Here is an 18,415-nt window from a genome sequence, read left to right as displayed (position 1 = left end):
TTTGAACTGCTGACCTTTTGGTTAGCAGCCAAGCTCTTAACCACTGTACAACCAGGGGCTATCTTATATCATGGGTGCCTAATACTGTGTTTGGCACGGGGTCGAGGGCGGGGGGGAGAAACTAAACCCATTGCCATCAAGTCAATTCCATTTCATAGCAACCCCATGTGTTACAATCCAGAACTGCTCCATAGGGTTTTCTTGGTTGTAATCTTTATGGAAGTGTATCACCAAGCCATTCTTCCACAGCACCTCTGGCTGGGTCCAAACCACCAACGTTTAGGTTAGTAGTAGAGTGCAAACTGTGCCACCCAGGGACCTTCGGCACATAGGGGTCACTCAAAAATCTTTGTTGAATGCAACACCAGTCATGTTTCTAGTTGTAAACAGACCTACAGACACTGAACCTGTAAGTATAACAAACCCTGCTAAAATCTTATTCTCTTATCTCTGTTTTTTCTGTTTCTTAATTAAGTACAGTAAGTCAGTCTTCAAAGTTTCAAATTCCCTATTATAAAATACTCCAATTTTATAAATCTGTGATTTCAAATTGTTGAGCATTTCAAAAGTGATTTCTCCACTAACGTATAGCAGTGAGTAAAAAATGTGCAAATTCAGTCACATTTGTTAGACAAATTTCCAGACACTAGATAAATGGATTTTACTTGATACTATTTTGAGATGAAAAAACCATTTCTAGAATTTTTATCTATGTATGCTGCTACAAATAAAACTTTTCCTATTTTAACAAGTCATCAAAGAGAACTAAACATACCCTCTAAATTTAAAATATGAAGTAACCAACGAGGAATTAGGAGAAAAGTTAGCTGAATTTCTAAAAAGTATAGTCGCGTTTTACACTTTTAAGAGTCTTCCTAAAATCTTCTAAATGACCAAAACAGATATTTTTCGAAAATTGCACCTTTTATATTCTCCAATCAATATTCAACTATGCCCAAGTTATAAAATAAATTGTTATCTTCTTTTGGACATGTTTTTAGTTCCATGATGTCTCAGAAACTGATTGCCTATGTCTTCCTTATTATTTTTTCATAAAATCCAATTTGATTAAGTTGCTTTGAGTTTAGGTCTCATAAACGTTTTAATGCATTTTTAAGGAATAATCAGGGTTTGAATTTTTCTGATTTCTCAGTAGAACAAAAATAGAGACAAGTAATAATTTTGTGGCTACAGTTCAAGAAATTTAATATACAAGATGTACAAAGCACACAGACTCAAAATTATATTTCCCATACAGGTAGTAGATCTTTTTAAAATGACATTTCACAAGCATCAGCAGGGTTGACAGACTAATACAGTAAGACATTTCTCTGGAGCAGAACTAATGAGTCTCCTGGTACAGCTATCAAATTAAATTTATAAGACTCTCCACCCTCATTAGAGGACAAACCATGGAAGCCATAAGCTTTGAGGGTTATAACAAGAATCACTTCAAAATAAATGTAGTCTTATTATAATTTAGTACAGCAGAAAGCAACACAGAATGTGATACCATATCTTTAACTTATTGTTATAAGGCAAAAGGCCTAATATGATTAATCTGCAAAAATGCAGGTATATCAGAACACTGAGATGCTAATCAATGATCACTGCTCGCTACGAAAGACTTGGTTGAAGGGATACTGTTATTTGCTTTGCCTTGTTTTTAATGGCTATTTTTTGAGCCAGTCCTGTTTGAAGGACACAGAATGTGATTTTGTGGCAGACACGGAATCATCTTTGCTGAAAGGAGGAAAAAATGTCCAATTGTTCTGTTATGTCCCACTTAGCAATACAATAATTAAAAATTTACGGCAACAGGGCCCAACCCATGGGGTCTCTGGAACGTAACTGATGCTCCATTAAAATACTTGTTGAATAAATACATGAACAATTAAACAAAGAGTTTTAAGTTGCATACCTGGAGGAGAAGGTGATACTTTAAAACACGTTGCATAGGTACCACAAGCAAATCTCGAAGAGTGAATTTCCCATTATTTGCTCTTTTGGAACATTCCTAATGAAATGTTTAAAAAAAAAAAAAACTTTTTAAAAACTTTGTTCATTTTCTCAGGGGAGTCATAAAACAAATACTAAAAGGCCATAAACAGAATTGTTATTATTATACAATAAGTACTTTACTGTTTCCCTCCTGAACCCTGAAGAAAGTGTCTTTAATTAAAAAACAAAAAAAACTTGTAGCCTTTCAACTACAAATATGAACCAATAAATAGAACTATTTTATGGATGAAAATTATTCTCTCTAGTTCAGAATCAGGGCCCTCCAGGGTTCTCCTCAGCTTGCCCTGACAGAAGGACCTCCCACCACCCTCCCCTAATGAGCCTTTGGGCCAAGAATCAAGAAAAAGTCTCTGCTCATCAAACCCGCCATGTGCCTTCCCACCTCATGCCTTGGTTCATTTGGTTCTCTTCAATTGCCATGTGCTTTGTCTCCAGCAAAATTCATCCTCCTCCTCAAGAACTATGTACTTACAGGCTTTTGGTTATAATCCCCATAAAAATCATTCACTCTCTCTCTCTCTGTGCTTTGTAGGTTTTCTTTTAATCATCGTTGTGCATAATACCTTCCGCAGTATATTAGGTCTCTTATACCTCTAAGGGAAACTCTGGTGGCATAGTGGTTAAGAGCCACTGCTGCTAACCAAAAAGGTTGGCAGTTCGAATCCACCAGGCACTCCTTGGAAACTCTATGGGGCAGTTCTACTCTCTCTTACAGGGTCGCTATGAGTCGGAATCAACTTGACATCAGTGGGGTAGGATACTTCTAAGAAGCTGGTATTTGTTTAATAAATATTTTTTGAACTACTGAAATGGAATGTTTGGCTCTTAAAATCTGCTAAAGTATAAACCTACTACTGGAATCAAAGTTTTAAAAAGCCTCCGATTTTATTTCTTAATCTCATTATCTTCTTTCTTAAAAATTTACTTAAATGTAGTATTGACTTCTACAGTCTTTTCACAATAGCTATGATGTTAAGGAAACACCCTTGAATTTGAAGTGTCCAAGCCTAAGTTTAAATCCACTTTAGCAACTCCTGGTTGTGTGACCTTGGACGAGTTACTTTTTGATTTTATTATTTCTCATGTTATCTGTAGTGTGGTTCAAAATAACCTAACAAAGTGCCATGCAGATGTTATTACTGATCAACCTCATAAACTCAAAATCTTCAGACAAATGACATCCCAGAACAAGGAATCTTCCATTCATGGAGGGAGATGTACTCAAGAAAACAGTCCTTTACTCATGGGTTTGTTTCTCCTTTACCCACACTTATCTTTGCTGGCACAATAAAGGGTATAGAATCAGGGGCTTTAAAGCAAACACCATTAGCTCTAATGACAGGTTACTTAATGAGTGTGCTTTACCACAGATCTTAAGCAAAAAGAACTGGGTACACATCTTGACATGTTCACTCCTGTCTCGTCAATTACTGTGGTTCATGGGAAGGGCAGCTATTTCAACGGACTTCTTGCTTCTACAGATTGTAGAGAGTTCTAGATCACAGGTCTCAAATAAGGGGTTAAACTGTTAACATTATTGTAATGAATGGGTTTTATCATCACAACTGAATTTTTAAACTCCTTGGAATTACGGTTGTATGTTTCACTTCTTACATTATGCCATCCCAACGTGGTGTTATGACACTTCAGGCAGTGAAGAAAACAGAAATGTTATACATTTACCAATCCCTTTGTTAGGTTAAGAACCCTGGTAGCATACTGGTTAAGAGCTTGGCTCCTAACCAAAAAAAGGTTGGCAGTTCAAATCTACCAGTCACTCCTTGGAAACCCTATGGGACAGGTCTACTCCGTCCTATAAGGTCGCTATGAGTCAGAATTGACTCGATGGCAACAGGTCTGTTTTTTTATTGTTGTTGTTGTTAGGTTATGGAAATCACTATAAATTGTTGGGGAAAAATTAGTCCCTTTAAGTTCTAAGCTGTAGGCTCGGGAAGTAAAGAAACGAACACTGCCAGCATTAGCTACAACTGTGGGGCTGAGACTGAGATGCAAAATGTTTACTAGTATTGAGAGTAAATATAGAAATAATTTTTCCAAAATACCCAGTCACTTGCTTAGCCTAACCTGCAATTCTAACTGAGGGGAAAACAAAATGGGGCAGGGCTGGGCCAGGCTTACAGGGCAAGATAAAGAGACTATCACGCTCTACCCCATGTTCTCTTGGTTCTGAAAGACAAAAATCAACAAGAGCAAAAAAATAACCACAAAACAGAAGACCCGAAGGAGGCAGGGAGGCACCAAGAGTAAGGCAGTTTTTGCTCCAGCCTGCTGGGGTTTGCAGAAGGCAGTTCCAGCAAAGAGTATTTGTGAAGTGTTATACTAACCATCTCAAAATCAGGCCAGTGGTCAGAAGTAGGGGCTTTTCACCTGAGGGAAGGACAGCCAGCAGCACCTCCTCTTCAGCCTTTCAAACACAGCCTGAGCTCTCTCTCCCTAAGGCTGATGCTAGGTGTCATAGTGATAGTGACCATGTGACAGAGTAGAACTGTCCCATAGGGTTTTCTAGGTTGTAATCTTTACGAGAGCAGATCACCAGATGTTTCTTCCCAGAGCCCTAGGTGGGTTCGAACTGACAACCTTTTGGTTAGCAACTGAGTGCTTAAACCGCTACACCACCAGGGCTCCTCTAAGGCTGATAGTGACTGCAGAAACGATGCACCTAGAGTCCCAGAGTGAGGTCATTATGCAGGACTCAGACAGTGACTCTGAGAGAAGGAGGAGCAACATGGAGGTTTAGTTGACAACTTGCTGACTCCTGTCTTGAACCAGGCCTTTATATCATTAAAAAAAAAAAAAAATTCTCTAACGGTAGCTCTACTAGGATCTAGTTGTGTAAGTTGTAAAGATTTATTTTTACCATCAGATTTTAATTTACTGAGTCAAGGTGGCTTATAGTTCTGCACTTTGAAGGCTCTATTCTCCCAAAAGGAGCAGGAACCCTTTACACTAACAAGGCTGTGAGGATGTTATTTAGTAGTGCCTCAAACCATCTCCAGATACATGGACCACATAATCAAGGGACTGTAACAGGTAAAGAAAAACAACCCATGATACAGACTTAGTACAGTTAGTTGGTGGCCTGTTAATGTGTAAACTTTCAAGCCCCTGGTTCTCCTTTCTTGGAGTTGTGAGTTATGAAACCATGGCAGATATGCTAAAAGAATGGAGTTCTGAAGATTTTGAAAGTCAACTACTTCTTTTTCCCCTGGTCATCACTGACCACACTGCTTAACTGCACAGAGAGCAGCAAAGGGGATATTAAAAGGCAAGATAAGCAATTAGTCATTTAAATGTTGACTATATATCACTATCTGAAATTTAAGAAAATACAAACACATGGATAATACATTTGTGATGATAATTCATATAATATATAAATAAGCAGTTTTCAAAAGTTCTTTGAAAGTACAAGCTGTTCCTACGGGAAAAAAATGTGACGTACAAAAACATGACTTAACACACATTTCCAGACTTATCTTCCTTTGTGACCATGTGCTGTTTAAACTGGCCTACTTGCCATTTCCCAAGCTTTCCCAACTCTTTTGGTCAGGATGTGTCAGTTCTTCGGGAATACTCTCTATGGAATCTCAATTGTCAAAACTCAACCCATTCTTCACTGACCTCACTCAAATGCTGCTTCTTCAGATAAATCTTCCACAATCTCCCCATACTGAAGTGATTATTCAGTCTTACTCATGAAGCCTTGTTAGGTAGTGCTTATCACATACAACTCAATCCTATTATATTTGTGTTTGTCTTGTCTTTCTTTTTATGGGCAAGAGTTATGTCCTTTTTATACTTCTGCCACTAAGTATCTTAATAAACCTTTTCCAAATCTATATATATAGTATCCTAATATATATCTTACTCATCCTGTGCCTCTTCCTAGCTAGGTGACCCTGGGCAAATTACTCATAACCTCTCCGAACCTCAGCTTCTTCATTGATAAGATGGGAAAATCCATTGATTGTATATATCTTAGCCATGAGGACCTAATGAGATAATGCATATAAAACACAGGGCCATATATCCTAGATTTCATCACTGTATTATTACTACCATATAATTATTTTATAGAGCTATTAAAATATTTTATAAAATTGACATGAAGTTATATTCAGAATACATGGGAAATTTTACTGTTGCATTGACCATGACAAGGACTACATTTCTTTTAGGTTTATTTTTCTCTGTGTCGTAAACAAACAAAAATAGAGACACCTCTAATTTCAATTTGACATCTTCTTTTGTCTTAGAAATGTTGTCTAAACTAGAGATGGCCGACTCCACTCCACTGCAGTACTGTCCATAAATAACCAACCTGAAAGGAAAAAAGAGAGACAAAGACATAGGAAAAAAAGCAAGAATAAAGTGTAGGGGAGAAAAGGTAGAACTGCCATCTTTTTAACATCACAGTTAAGGATTATCAAAGCAACAATAGAAATTCTACATACCACATAAAAAGTCATAGGATGAGTAAGGGTCACTCATATTTACAGTAATTACTAATTTTTAGCTCCAAATTTAAATGGGATAATCTCATGTACATTTTTAAAGCAGGGAGATTTTACAAGTTTGATGACTTTTTATGTTGCTTGAGTAAACAGATACATCACAGAAACAAAAATAAGAATTTGTTAAAGCTCCTGTCATAGATCAACTTTTTACCTTTTACTTATACTCAGAAACAATTTTATTTTCCCCTAAAATTTTATGGTAATCACTACTTACAACTGCACTATTAATAAACCTCCTACTCCTTTCTACTTTTCAACTAATAAAAATATGTTATTTGAAAACAGGGACCGAGAAGCTAGAACAATGTCGGATAGAAGATGACTCATATTGCAGAGTCTGAGCCTGCTTCATGAAGGGCATTGCTGGAGTAATGCAGACATTTTACAAAGAGGCTGGTGAGTTTACTTCTTTTAACTCTACATTGAAATAAAACTACTAATAAGGTGTTAATGTTTACCTAAGAGTTGACCCAAAGCAATTCATTAGCCACTTCTTAGAACTAGGAAATATACACTGCTTGTTTTCAAGACAGAGAGAACTTAATTTTTGTCACACTCAGAATTCGTTGGTACTCTAACTCACGTGAGTCATGTAGGAGATTTTTTTTTTTTTTTTAAATAAGAAGGGAATTAACTTTGACTATGGAGCTAATACTCCGAAATAGAGAATCAAAAAGTATTAAGAGTTGGAAGAAACCTTGTTGTTGTTGTTAGCTGCTGTCAAGCTGGCCTCTGACTCATGGCACCCCCATGCACAACAGAATGAAATGCTGCCAGATCCTCTGCCATACCCATGATTGGCTGGGGATCGGAAGGTAGTGATCTATAGGGTTTTCACAGGCTGATTTTTAGAAGTAGATCACAAGGCCTTTCTTCCTAGTCCATCTTCATCTGGAAGCTCCACTGAACCTTGTTCAGCATCATAACAACACTCAAGCCTCCACTTAAAGATGGGTAGTGGCTGGGCATGAGGTGCACGGGTCAGGAATTGAACTAAGACTCAAACTGGGGTCTCCCACATGGAAGGCGAGAATAAGGTACCAGCTAATCCATTCCCAACATTTACAGATGGGAAAATGGAAGCTAACAAAGTTAATTTGACTTGTTGAAGATAACATAGCTCATTAATGACAGGGTTTATAAAAGAACCTGAGACTTTTGATTTTTCAATTCAAAAGTCTCTGTACCATACCAGTTCCTTTCTTTCTTTCTTTTTTTTTAAATACTCACAGACAGTCCTGAGATTAACTGTCCACATTCTAACCACTGCCCAAGTAGTATTTTAATAAATAGTAGAAATAAGCTACTTTTTAGCAATTTTAATACTAATCATCACTAGAGTTATTATCTCCACAAAAGTTAAAATTTTAAATTTACCTTTCCTTGTAGTTAATGAAAACTTGATACAAGTTCTGGTCATTTTTATTTACAATGGAATCATGAATCTCTTGCATTAGGTTCCGATGAATTTTCACAAGTTCCTTAGAAAAGAAAACAACGTCAAATGAAATTAAAAATCAGAACCAAAAACTATACTCCAAACCAAGAATCCCTATTATTTCTAGACTTGTCATGCAAGGATGTGCTGAATGCTCCATAGATAAACCTGCTATCATCAATAAAGAAAGAAGGCATGAACCACTGCCTCACCTACCCTGAGACCAGAAGAACTAGATGGTGCCCAGCTATCACTACCGACTGTTGTAATCAGGGCCACAACAGATGGACCCTGAAAGAATGGGAGAAAAATATGGAACAGAACATCAAATTAAAAACAAAACAAACAAACAAAAGAACAGACCTACTGGACTGGATGAGACTGGGGGAATCCCAGAGACTACTGCACTGAGGTACGCTTCAAACAAAAATCCTCACAACTGGACCAATAAGCAACATCATGATAAATGAATAACATGTTGAAGTTGTCAACGATTTCATGTTACTTGGATCCACAATCAATGCCCATGGAAGCAGCAGTCAATAAATCAAACGACATAAATTGCATTGAGCAAATCTGCTGCAAAAGACCTCTTTAAAGCGTTAAAAAGCAAAGATGTCACTTTGAGGACTAAGGTGCATCTGACTTAAGCCACAGTATTTTCAATCACTTCTTATGCCTGTCAAAGCTGGACAATGATTAAGGAAGACAGAAGAACTGATGCCTTTGAATTATGATGTTGGCAAAGAATACTGAATATATACGGACTGCCAGAAGGACAAAAACATCTGTCTTGCAAGAAGTACAGCCAGAATGCTGCTTAGAAGTGAGGATGGTGAAACTTTGTCTCACGTACTTTGGACATGTTATCAGGAGGGACGAGCCCCCGGAGAAAGAAGTCATGCTTGGTAAGGTAGAGGGTCAGCGAAAAAGAGGAAGACCCACAACGAGATGGATTGACACAGCGGCTGCAACAATGGGCTCAAGCATAACGATTGTGAGGATGGCATGGGACTGGGCAGTGTTTCATTCCGTTACATACAGGGTCACTATGAGTCAGAACTGACTTGATGGCACCTAACAACTCTTCAAATCTTGAACTGAACTAACCTCTGAGGTCATCTTGTATCTAAATAATAAATTGGCTCAAAAAATAAATGAATATCACCTGCAAGTACTATGTTCCTTTAAAAAATCACTTATGTGAGGCCAAATGGTCAACAATTACTTTAAAACAAAGATGAAACTGTCAGGGGGCAGGGAAACTAGATTAATGGAAACGGAAGAACCAGAATGGAAATAATGAGAATCTTCACACACTGTGAAGAATGTAACCAATGTCACTGAACACCTTGTGTAGAAATTGTGGAATGGGAACCTAAACCACTGTGTAAACCGTCATCAAAAACACCACAGAATATTATTTAAAAATAAATAAATAAAGAGAGAAGGCAGAGGAAGGGAAGAAAATGGAGAAGGAGGAAGAAGAGGGAGACAGAGACACAGGCCATGTGCATGAGAAAGAGCAATTTCGGATCTGACTTGGAATATCAGTGTCCTGTAAAGAGAGAAATTATTTCGTTATTAAAGAGTAATTTATTCTTGTATAAAAATATGTATGGCTCATTTTCATTTTATAAATCACTTTACATTTTAAATAAAACTATCTAAGCACTTAATGTTTTATTGACAGGATAATGTAATGATTCATGTCCTTGGGACTTAAAAATTTAGATTTATAATTTGGTAAATTGGTGGTGCCCTGGTGCTAAGCTGACAATAATCAGACTAAACTCCTTGAAACTAGACAACTAATAGCATAAGGAAGGAGCAAATAAATTGTACTAGACAGTTTACTAGAATAACTCAAAAGTCAGAATTTCATATTTTTTCCTGAAAAGCAAGTAATTTTCAGTCAGACAGTAAATATATGCCACAGCCAGGAAATGAGGGAATTCGAATCAAGGTGTGTATTCCTCCGACCTCTTTTCCAGTGTATGAAGGAGCACACACTGACTTCACAGCACGTACTTTCCTTAGTAGGGTGGAAATGGAACATGAATACATTGATCCTGACAGTTTGTTGAGAAGCATGGAAAAGCTACAAGAATAAGGAACATTAAATGGGTTCTAAGTTATAGGAACCACGTTTAGGTACTTTAACATCTTTCTATAATATGCAGTTTGCTTTATGCTAAAATTTAATCTGCTATGGTAAGCATTTTCTTCTAGCTATGTTAAAAATCAAGGAGAATGTCTTCCTTTGGCTAAAATCAGGGAGAAAGACAACATGCCACAGCTAACCAACTCCTGCTCAGTAACACTGAACATAACAGGTGATACAAACAAGCCGTACATAAAAGCTATAGTTTAAAACTGAAGCAAATTCTAGAGCTCTAACTTTAATCTTGCCTAGCATTATCTAAAATGGCAAATCATTTAGCTTGTCTCTATATTTCTGGGTCAATATCCTTTTGGGTTTGTAAGATTATGTAAGGTACCTTGAAATTTGAAATACATAAATGTAAAGAAAATCTCCTCACATTATACCAATAAAACAGTCTGTTAAATAGTAAGGAAATAGTACATTTCAGAAACGAGGGTTAGGATTAATTCAGTTGGAAGCAGAAAGCACTAAAGAGCAGAGGCAAGGAAGTGGAGGGATGGTGTGAGGTACAGAAGACAACCCATACAGCCAGGCCAGACTATAAGATAGGGCTCAGCAGGCTGGAGGAGCAACAGAGCACGGAAGCATGGGGCAGAAGGGGATTCCCACAAGACAAACAAATGGTACACCGGGAATCATTTAACCAAGAGCACCTCTTCATGCCTAACAGTTAAGGATAATACAAGCACCTCACTTATCCATTTGTATTCTGCATACATTTTAATTAACTTTGGGTTAATGATATGACAAATAACTTATTAATTTCTAGAAAATAAGAACTTGGGAGGCAAAAAAAAAAAAAAAAGGTCAAATTTCTTAAAGAAAACAGGAGAGTGTTAAAATAAGGATCTGAAACCCAATAATAAAATTAAGATTTTACAGACGTACCCCACAATTTTAACTAGTGCATTTTTACTTACAGGAATGTTGATGAATACTGAATCAAATTCCGCTGCTGTCAGAAATCTTTTTAGTGGTGCCATGAAATACTATCAGGAGAGAAGACAAATAATTAATTAAGCTTTACTTTTCCTTACCTACATGATTGTTTCTTTTCATTAACAACAAATAACAAATAATTTATTCAGTCAATTGTTTATCAGTATTATAGATACGAAAAAAGCAGAAACTATTTTTTCCTATCTTAGATTTCACACATGAACAAAGATGAAAAGACAAATACAAGTTAATAGACGTCAACTATAAAATAAATAGTTTAGGCAGTAAGTGCTTCTAAAAGTGAGAAAGAGAAAAACATGATTGGTTGAGTTGGCAAAAAAAAATCATGGCATTTTGGAGAAGACGTATTTGAGGGTTTATATAAAATATCCCTCAAACGCCTGGTGGGGATTACAGATCCCTGAGAGCAATCATCTGCTCATGCAATTTATGTATCAACTCTGAATTATTCCTCTTTATTCCCTGAGAATTTTAGTTCCTGGCCTCTTTCCATCACTACCCCTATCTTTACTCTTGACAATCTCAGTATCAATGCAAATGATTTTTCCAATAGCCTGGCCTCTCAGTTTTTTGACTTCCATGATCATATGCTCCATCCTCGCTCAGTTCCCCACTCCTGTGGTCATACCCCACCTACCTTGTCATTATCCATAACTGCACAGCACTGATTACAAGCAATCATGGCTATCTACCTCCTACCTTTGCAGTTCATTCCTTCAAGGAATTCTTCAACCCTATTGGGTCCACCAATCTATTGACCCTATCACTGTCCCTCAATCCTCATGTCCGACTTCCCTCCTTACTCAGTTTACACTCTGTGAACCATCATCAGAATCACTTTCTTGCAAATAATCTTACCTTTTCTCATGCTACTGGGCTTTCCAGGAAAAATGAAAATCCTGATTAAGTCTAACTTGCCACCTATTTTGTTCCTGTATCTAAGAAGACAAACATGAACTATACTGATAGTCTTATTTTAAATATAACTATAAATATCAGCTGTGCTGTAATGCTACATAATCCTACAATATGTCCCTACTTAATTTACCCACCCTCTCTCCTAAACAACTCTTTCATACCTTTTTTCTTCTCCCAAACTTCCAATTTTTTTCTCCTTGTTCTTATCTTCCTAACCTCTAATTGTGGTAGTTCCCAGGTGAGGCCTCAAACTTCTCTATCTACATTCATCCCCTGGGTGACTTCATTTAGTCCTACGGCCTTAAATGTCATTTTGCAATACTGGCCCAACCTATATCTCAATTTAATCTTTACAGACTCATATTGCTCCCTCCTTAGATGTCTACTTAGAAGCCTCCATTTAGAAGTCTAACGTTGCTGTTGTTAGCTGCCATCCAGTCAGCCCCCGACTCATGGAGATCTCATGCATGACAAAGCAAAATGCTGCCCAGTCCTGCACCATCGCCATGATCAGCTGTGGATCAGATTGTTGTGATCCATAGGATTTTCGTTGGCTAGTTTTCAGAAGAAAATTACCAGGACTTTCTTCCTAGTTCATCTTAGTCTGAAAGCTCTGGTGAAACCTGTTCAGCATCACAGCAACACACAAGTCTCCACGGGTGGTAGCTGCACATGAGGTGCAGCGGCCAAAAATCAAACCCAGGTCTGCCTCATGGAAGGGGAGAATTCTACCTAATAGACTCACAGTTCCCACATCCCCTAACCTGTCCTTCCCCATCTCAGTAACCCTCCTCACCATTCACACAGCTGATAATGCCAAAATCCTAGCAGACATCTTTCTCTTTGATCCCTCCCACCCCACAACCTTGATCTAATCTATCACCAAATACCACTGGCTCTATTTTCAAAATTCTTTCAGAATCTGACCACTCCTCACTGCCTCAACTTATACCACCACTATTATCTGTCACCTTGATTACTGCAATATTCTCCTAGCTTTGCTCCTAGTTTCCACCCTTGTCTCACACAAGCCAGAGTAGGCTATTAAAAACTTAAATCTGATCATGGCACTTCTGCTCTAAACACTCTGGCTTCCCAATGGCCCTATGAGACCTGGTGGCCCACCACCTCTCTGACTTCATCTCTCCCTTCACTCATTCTGCTCTGGCCACACTGGTCTGATGCTACTTCTTTCAAACACGCTGAACACTTCCCCTTTGAAGGGCCTTTCTCCCAGAAATTCCCTTTTCCAGGGCTATCTGCAGCCTCGCTCCCCCAATTCACTCAGCTTTCAGCCTAGATGTGATCTAATCAGAGAGGCCTTGCCCCTCCCATCACTCTCTATCCCCTTCCCCTATTTTACTTTCATACAAAGCACTCATCACCAGTTAACACATTATATACTTGTTTGCTTACATTCTAAACCCACATGAGCATGAAAGTACAATAAGAACTAGTTTTTTGTATTTACTGATATATCCCCAGCCTCTGGAACAATGCTGGTCAGATTCAAAGAAATTAATAAATAGTTGTAGAATGAATAAATCTGCAAACACACATGCATACACACACATACACAGTAGTAGAAATATTGAGCATAATGTCCTGACAATATCGGGCAGTACTGGGGTATCAAAAATAATAGCTGATGACTTACTTTCTCTATTGACTCCAAAGTTTCTGTATATTTTTCTTCTGTCTGCTTAATTTCTGCTAGGCAACAACTTCTTATGTCATTTTCTGGACATTTCTGAAATTAGAATCATTAAATTAAAATTAATCAAATAAATGAATTAATTATATTATCTACACAGTAGTAACTAGAAATAGATAAAAGTTGTTATTGATTATCTTAAACTTTCCATTCTAATAAAGAACATAACTGAAAGACATTTAACTGTATTTCTGAAGTATCTTCGGTTTGTTTTTTTTTTATCATTTTGAACAATGTAAATAAAAACATTTTAATGATTAAAATTAAGCTTCTGAGTATAGATACTCTCCTTAAATTAAAGCATCTTTTTTATTAATGTTAATGAATCTGTAAAAACTACAAATGTGGCAATATGATCGTCCTTAATGTACAGTATACTTCACAAGTGCTGTAGAAATAACTGCAAAAATATTAAAGGTATATTTGGTTAAGTAAAAACGTTCAAATTTTTTCAAGAGTTAACATCTTGGTGTTTGGCTCTTTTACCTAAAGCATTTTACGACTGGAGCTGGTATAGCGTAGTACTAAGACCAAAGGTTTGTGGACCAGATTGAATTGGAATCAAGTACCAGTTTTGCTGTTACTAGCTTTGCGACTTTGAACAAGTTACTTAAATACTCTGTGACTCAATTTTCTCATCTGTAAAACAGAAATCAGTACAGTACCAACCTCAAGGACTTCTGGATGAGATAACCAACGTAAACCACTTAGCACCTTGCCAGGTACATGAGAGAAAACAAAAAACAAAAAACCAAACCCGTTGCCTTTGAGTCAATTCTGACTCATAGTGACCCTATTGGACAGGGTAGAACTGCCCCACAGAGTTTCCAGGGAGCACCTGGTGGATTCAAACTGCCCATCTTTTGGTTAGCAGCCATAGCACTTAACCACTACACCACCAGGGTTTCCAGGAAGAGCCCAATAAATCTCACTGTTAACCCTGTGCCACGAAAACAACCCAGGGCTGGCAGTCGAGCAAAGAATGCTCTTGGGAAAGACACCAAAGAAGATGGCTATTTGCTGGCGTCCGAAGTGGTTGACCGTCATAGGGGTCACAGACGATACTCCATCACCTAAAAATGCTGCCGCGGGCGGTCTATCAGCTCACGCAGTGGCTTAAAGCCTACTCCCCTGTACATTTACTAAATACAAGCCAGGTGACTTATTTCTGCCCCAAAGAAACTCCTGCTCCCCAGCGGAGGCACCTGATAATCCACCAGCATTTTATTAAAGGCAAGAGTACAGAGGGAGTTGGGCAAACTCATCAAAGCACTGAAGAAACCAAAATCACCACCAGCTGATAAAGAATAGTCTTTAGTTTCAAAGAAGACGTTAAGCAACTGATTTTGTTGTTGTTGTTGTTGTTTCGAATTACAGATGAGAAAATAATTCAAACTAATTTCTTCTAAACGTTCTAGATATTTCAATGGCAGATAAAGTTTTATAGGCACATAATGGGTATTAACAGTATCTGAAACTAAGTTTATAAAACAGTAAAAAAGCAAGAGGACTCATAATGAAACAAAAGAGAAAGAAACAAGTACCTCATAGTAAAATACCTAATGAATACGAAGAAATACTCTCTAACATGTATTTCATCCTACATCAAACGTAATTTAAAGAAAAAAGATTACCTTTCAAAACAATATAATTTCATGATTTCTTGAAATTATATCCTATTGCCACATTGCCTTTATTTAGCTGAGTGGTATGTCATTTATCAGGCTTGATTTCCTCACTAGTAAAATGAAAGGATTAGACAAAAAGATCCCAGGGTTGTTTTAAACTGCAAAATGCCTTGCTTATATGTCTTCAAGTGCAATAACAAATATATCAGTTCCTAAGCAAGCAAAAGATATAAAATTTTTTAAAAAAGGAAGTATTCCAGCAGTGGTTACATAATTAATTATATTAATTAGTCTTTCAAATAATATCTTCCTAACACACTATTTTTAGTAACTTTATAAATAAGGCAAGTGAAAATCCTACAGGTTGGTGAGCTTCCTCTGCTTTCATTAAGTCCTCATAGACTTCTCCACCTTCATCTTCCCCATAGACACAGTCATAGAGGCCTTCTTCATCATCCGCGCAGGTTTCACTGAAACCAGAGGCACATTGTAAACGTCATTTTCTATTATGCAAAAAATGCAACAGCCAGAAATAATGCACTGGATTTTAATAGCAAATAAAGCATAGGGAATAAAGTGAATTAGTGAAAAGAGTCAAAAGCCTTATATTATAGCTCTGTTCCTCCTAACAACAGAAATGAGAAAAAACCAACAATAAGAGAATCCAACATTAATGGCAGTCATAGCTAACAATGACAGCATATTTACTATGTATACAGCACATAACTGATCACTCTGCATATATGATCTCATTTCATTCACCCAGCATGGTGAACATGATTATTTAATCCACTGTAAAGGTGAAGGAGTTGAGAGACCAAAAGCTTACTTGACTTGCCAAAGATGAAACAGCTAGTTAATGGCAAAGCCAGGATTTAAGTCTGTCTTACACTTTGTTTTGAACATTTTATCACACTGTCTCCCATTTTCTATATTTCAAAGCCTCAGTTTCATCATCTGTCCTAAAGGCTATAATACAGAGATGACAGGGGAGTTAGGGAGAATCTAATGTCATAAATGGTCTTTTCAAAGCATCAGAAGAGCAGGATTATTACTATCAATATCTAACCTAGCAGTTTTCAAATTGTGCTCCTTTAAGCCCACTCAGAGGGCACCCAAAAGTCTCCATCAACCGGACTCTGCTTTTATGTGTTTTGTATTTTGTTTAAAAAAAAAAAAAAAAAGTCCCAAGACCAAAAAATATTTTAAAAACCAATGATAATCGTTTGCTGGTCTCGGGACAGCTGAGAACTATCCCTGTTTTAAAAGCTCCCTCGGCACTTACACAGCGACCCGCTGGCAAGTCATTCCAGAGCCCCTGATGAGACTAACCCTCAGTCAAGGCGGAGCCAACTGCTCCACCCACCCCATGTTCTGTTACTATTTCTAGGTTTTTCCTTTCAGTTCAAGATTCCACAGGTACCTTCTATTAACTAATAATCCCCAACAATGGAGATGAAATCAACTTAGGTGTGCTGAAAAGGAGGATTCACACTGCCATGAGAGAGAAATTCAACTCCTTCAACACTGCCAGCCCTTAGCGTCTCTCCTGGGCCCGTGCAGATACATCATTATACATAACATATACAAAAATAAAAGCACTGTAGTAATTGTAAACGTCATTTTGCAAGCTGGAGCATTTTTCAAAGCTTAAAATCACCAAGCTGTCTATGGGTGTCACAAAGTACTATTTGGAGATATTTCACACATACAAACATACCTCAAGACTGGGTTACAACATTTCAGGTTTTACTACTCAATCTCATACTACGGCTGCTTTTCTTACTAATAATTTGGTTGAGAATCACTGGTTTGCATCAAATGGAACAAGGAAAGAAGTTGTGAGGTTCTTCCAATGCTCAATAAATCAACAATAATCTATGTTAGTTTTCCTGTGTCCAATATCTACACATGGGTAAGTCTAACACCCTGCTAATAAAAATAGAAGAAACTTGGACACTTAGGCCATATGTTTTGCCATCTCACACCCTTCTCCACTCCTTCCCATACTAAGGAGTGAATGACTCTCTTCTAAATCCTGCCTGCAGTGAGGATCTGGCCAACATTTGTTTCAAGGGGCTTCCCTTTTGGTGAATTCAAACCCAAAGGCTATTGTATATGAGCCCAGAGACAAAGCTAAGACTAAAAAGCAAGTTTTCACAGAAAACTCAAAGCAAGAATTTCCAGATTAAACACTACATTTGGACATTAGATGCTGAAGCAGACTGTGCCTCACAGAACATAAGCTGGGATCTCAGAGCAGTTTTGGTTCAGGATCCCAAGGTTTTCTCCAAGCTTAGCTAGGAATAAATCCTCACAGGATTTATTAGAACATCAACCCTGCATACAAAAACTAATGAGCAGAACAGGATGGGGGAAGGCTATAAAAATTAGTAGATAAAAACTATAGAAATAATATATTTTTCCTAATATTTTAATCTAAGAAAATCAATTATGTTTCCAATAATCTTATGGTTACTTTATGAAGGTTGTAGCCAGCTCACTGAGATAATCGGAATCTACCTTGCATCAGTGAGCTCTTGGAGAGTTTAAGAAGAGAAAGAAGAAAAAAAAAAAAAACTGTTCTTATTAGAGACTTAAAATATAAGACTTCACAGCCCATTCAAATGTCACCTGCTCAGGGAAGAGCTGCTGGCCAGCCCTGTGGCTTTAGGCAGCACTCATCTCCTTACTTCTTCTACTAAAACTCTTTGAGGAGCATTCCAGGGTCCATCTGGGAGGAAACATACTTATCAGGAGCCTGGAATAAAAACTGTCTAGGTTCAAATCCAAAGATTACTACTAATTACGATATGACCTTCAGCAAGTTACCTGTTGTTGTCGTTAGATGCCATCGAGTAGGTTCCAACTCAAAGTGACCCTATGTACAACAGAAGGAAACACTGCCTGGTCCTGCGCCATCCTCCCAATCATTACTATGTTTGAGCCCATTGTTGCAGCCACTGTGTCAATCCATCTCATTGAGGGTCTTCCTCTTTTTCACTGACCCTCTACTTTACCAAGCATGAT

At 37.6% G+C, this 18,415-nt stretch overlaps 1 protein-coding gene across 6 annotated transcripts in view; it reads right to left on the bottom strand.

Moving 5' to 3' along the window:
• VAV3 (vav guanine nucleotide exchange factor 3) overlaps positions 1-18,415 on the bottom strand; it is a 444,185-nt gene that overhangs the window by 208,390 nt on the left and 217,380 nt on the right. For 5 of the 6 annotated variants that reach the window (XR_002825862.1, XM_004388054.2, XM_023742207.1 and 2 more), the window contains exons 5-10: positions 15,747-15,855; positions 13,701-13,793; positions 11,086-11,154; positions 7,938-8,041; positions 6,265-6,364; positions 1,922-2,017 (exon numbers count right to left, since the gene is read on the bottom strand). Coding sequence is in view for 5 of the 6 variants with exons in the window: in XM_004388054.2 (XP_004388111.1) it covers positions 1,922-2,017; positions 6,265-6,364; positions 7,938-8,041; positions 11,086-11,154; positions 13,701-13,793; positions 15,747-15,855 (571 nt within the window). In the remaining variant the exon portion in view is untranslated. The other variant, XM_023742208.1, reaches the window with a different exon arrangement.

Source organism: Trichechus manatus, unplaced genomic scaffold, assembly GCF_000243295.1.
Source record: "Trichechus manatus latirostris isolate Lorelei unplaced genomic scaffold, TriManLat1.0 scaffold00204, whole genome shotgun sequence".
Classification (NCBI taxonomy): Eukaryota; Metazoa; Chordata; class Mammalia; order Sirenia; family Trichechidae; genus Trichechus; species Trichechus manatus.
This window is presented reverse-complemented; position numbering and strand designations above follow the sequence as displayed.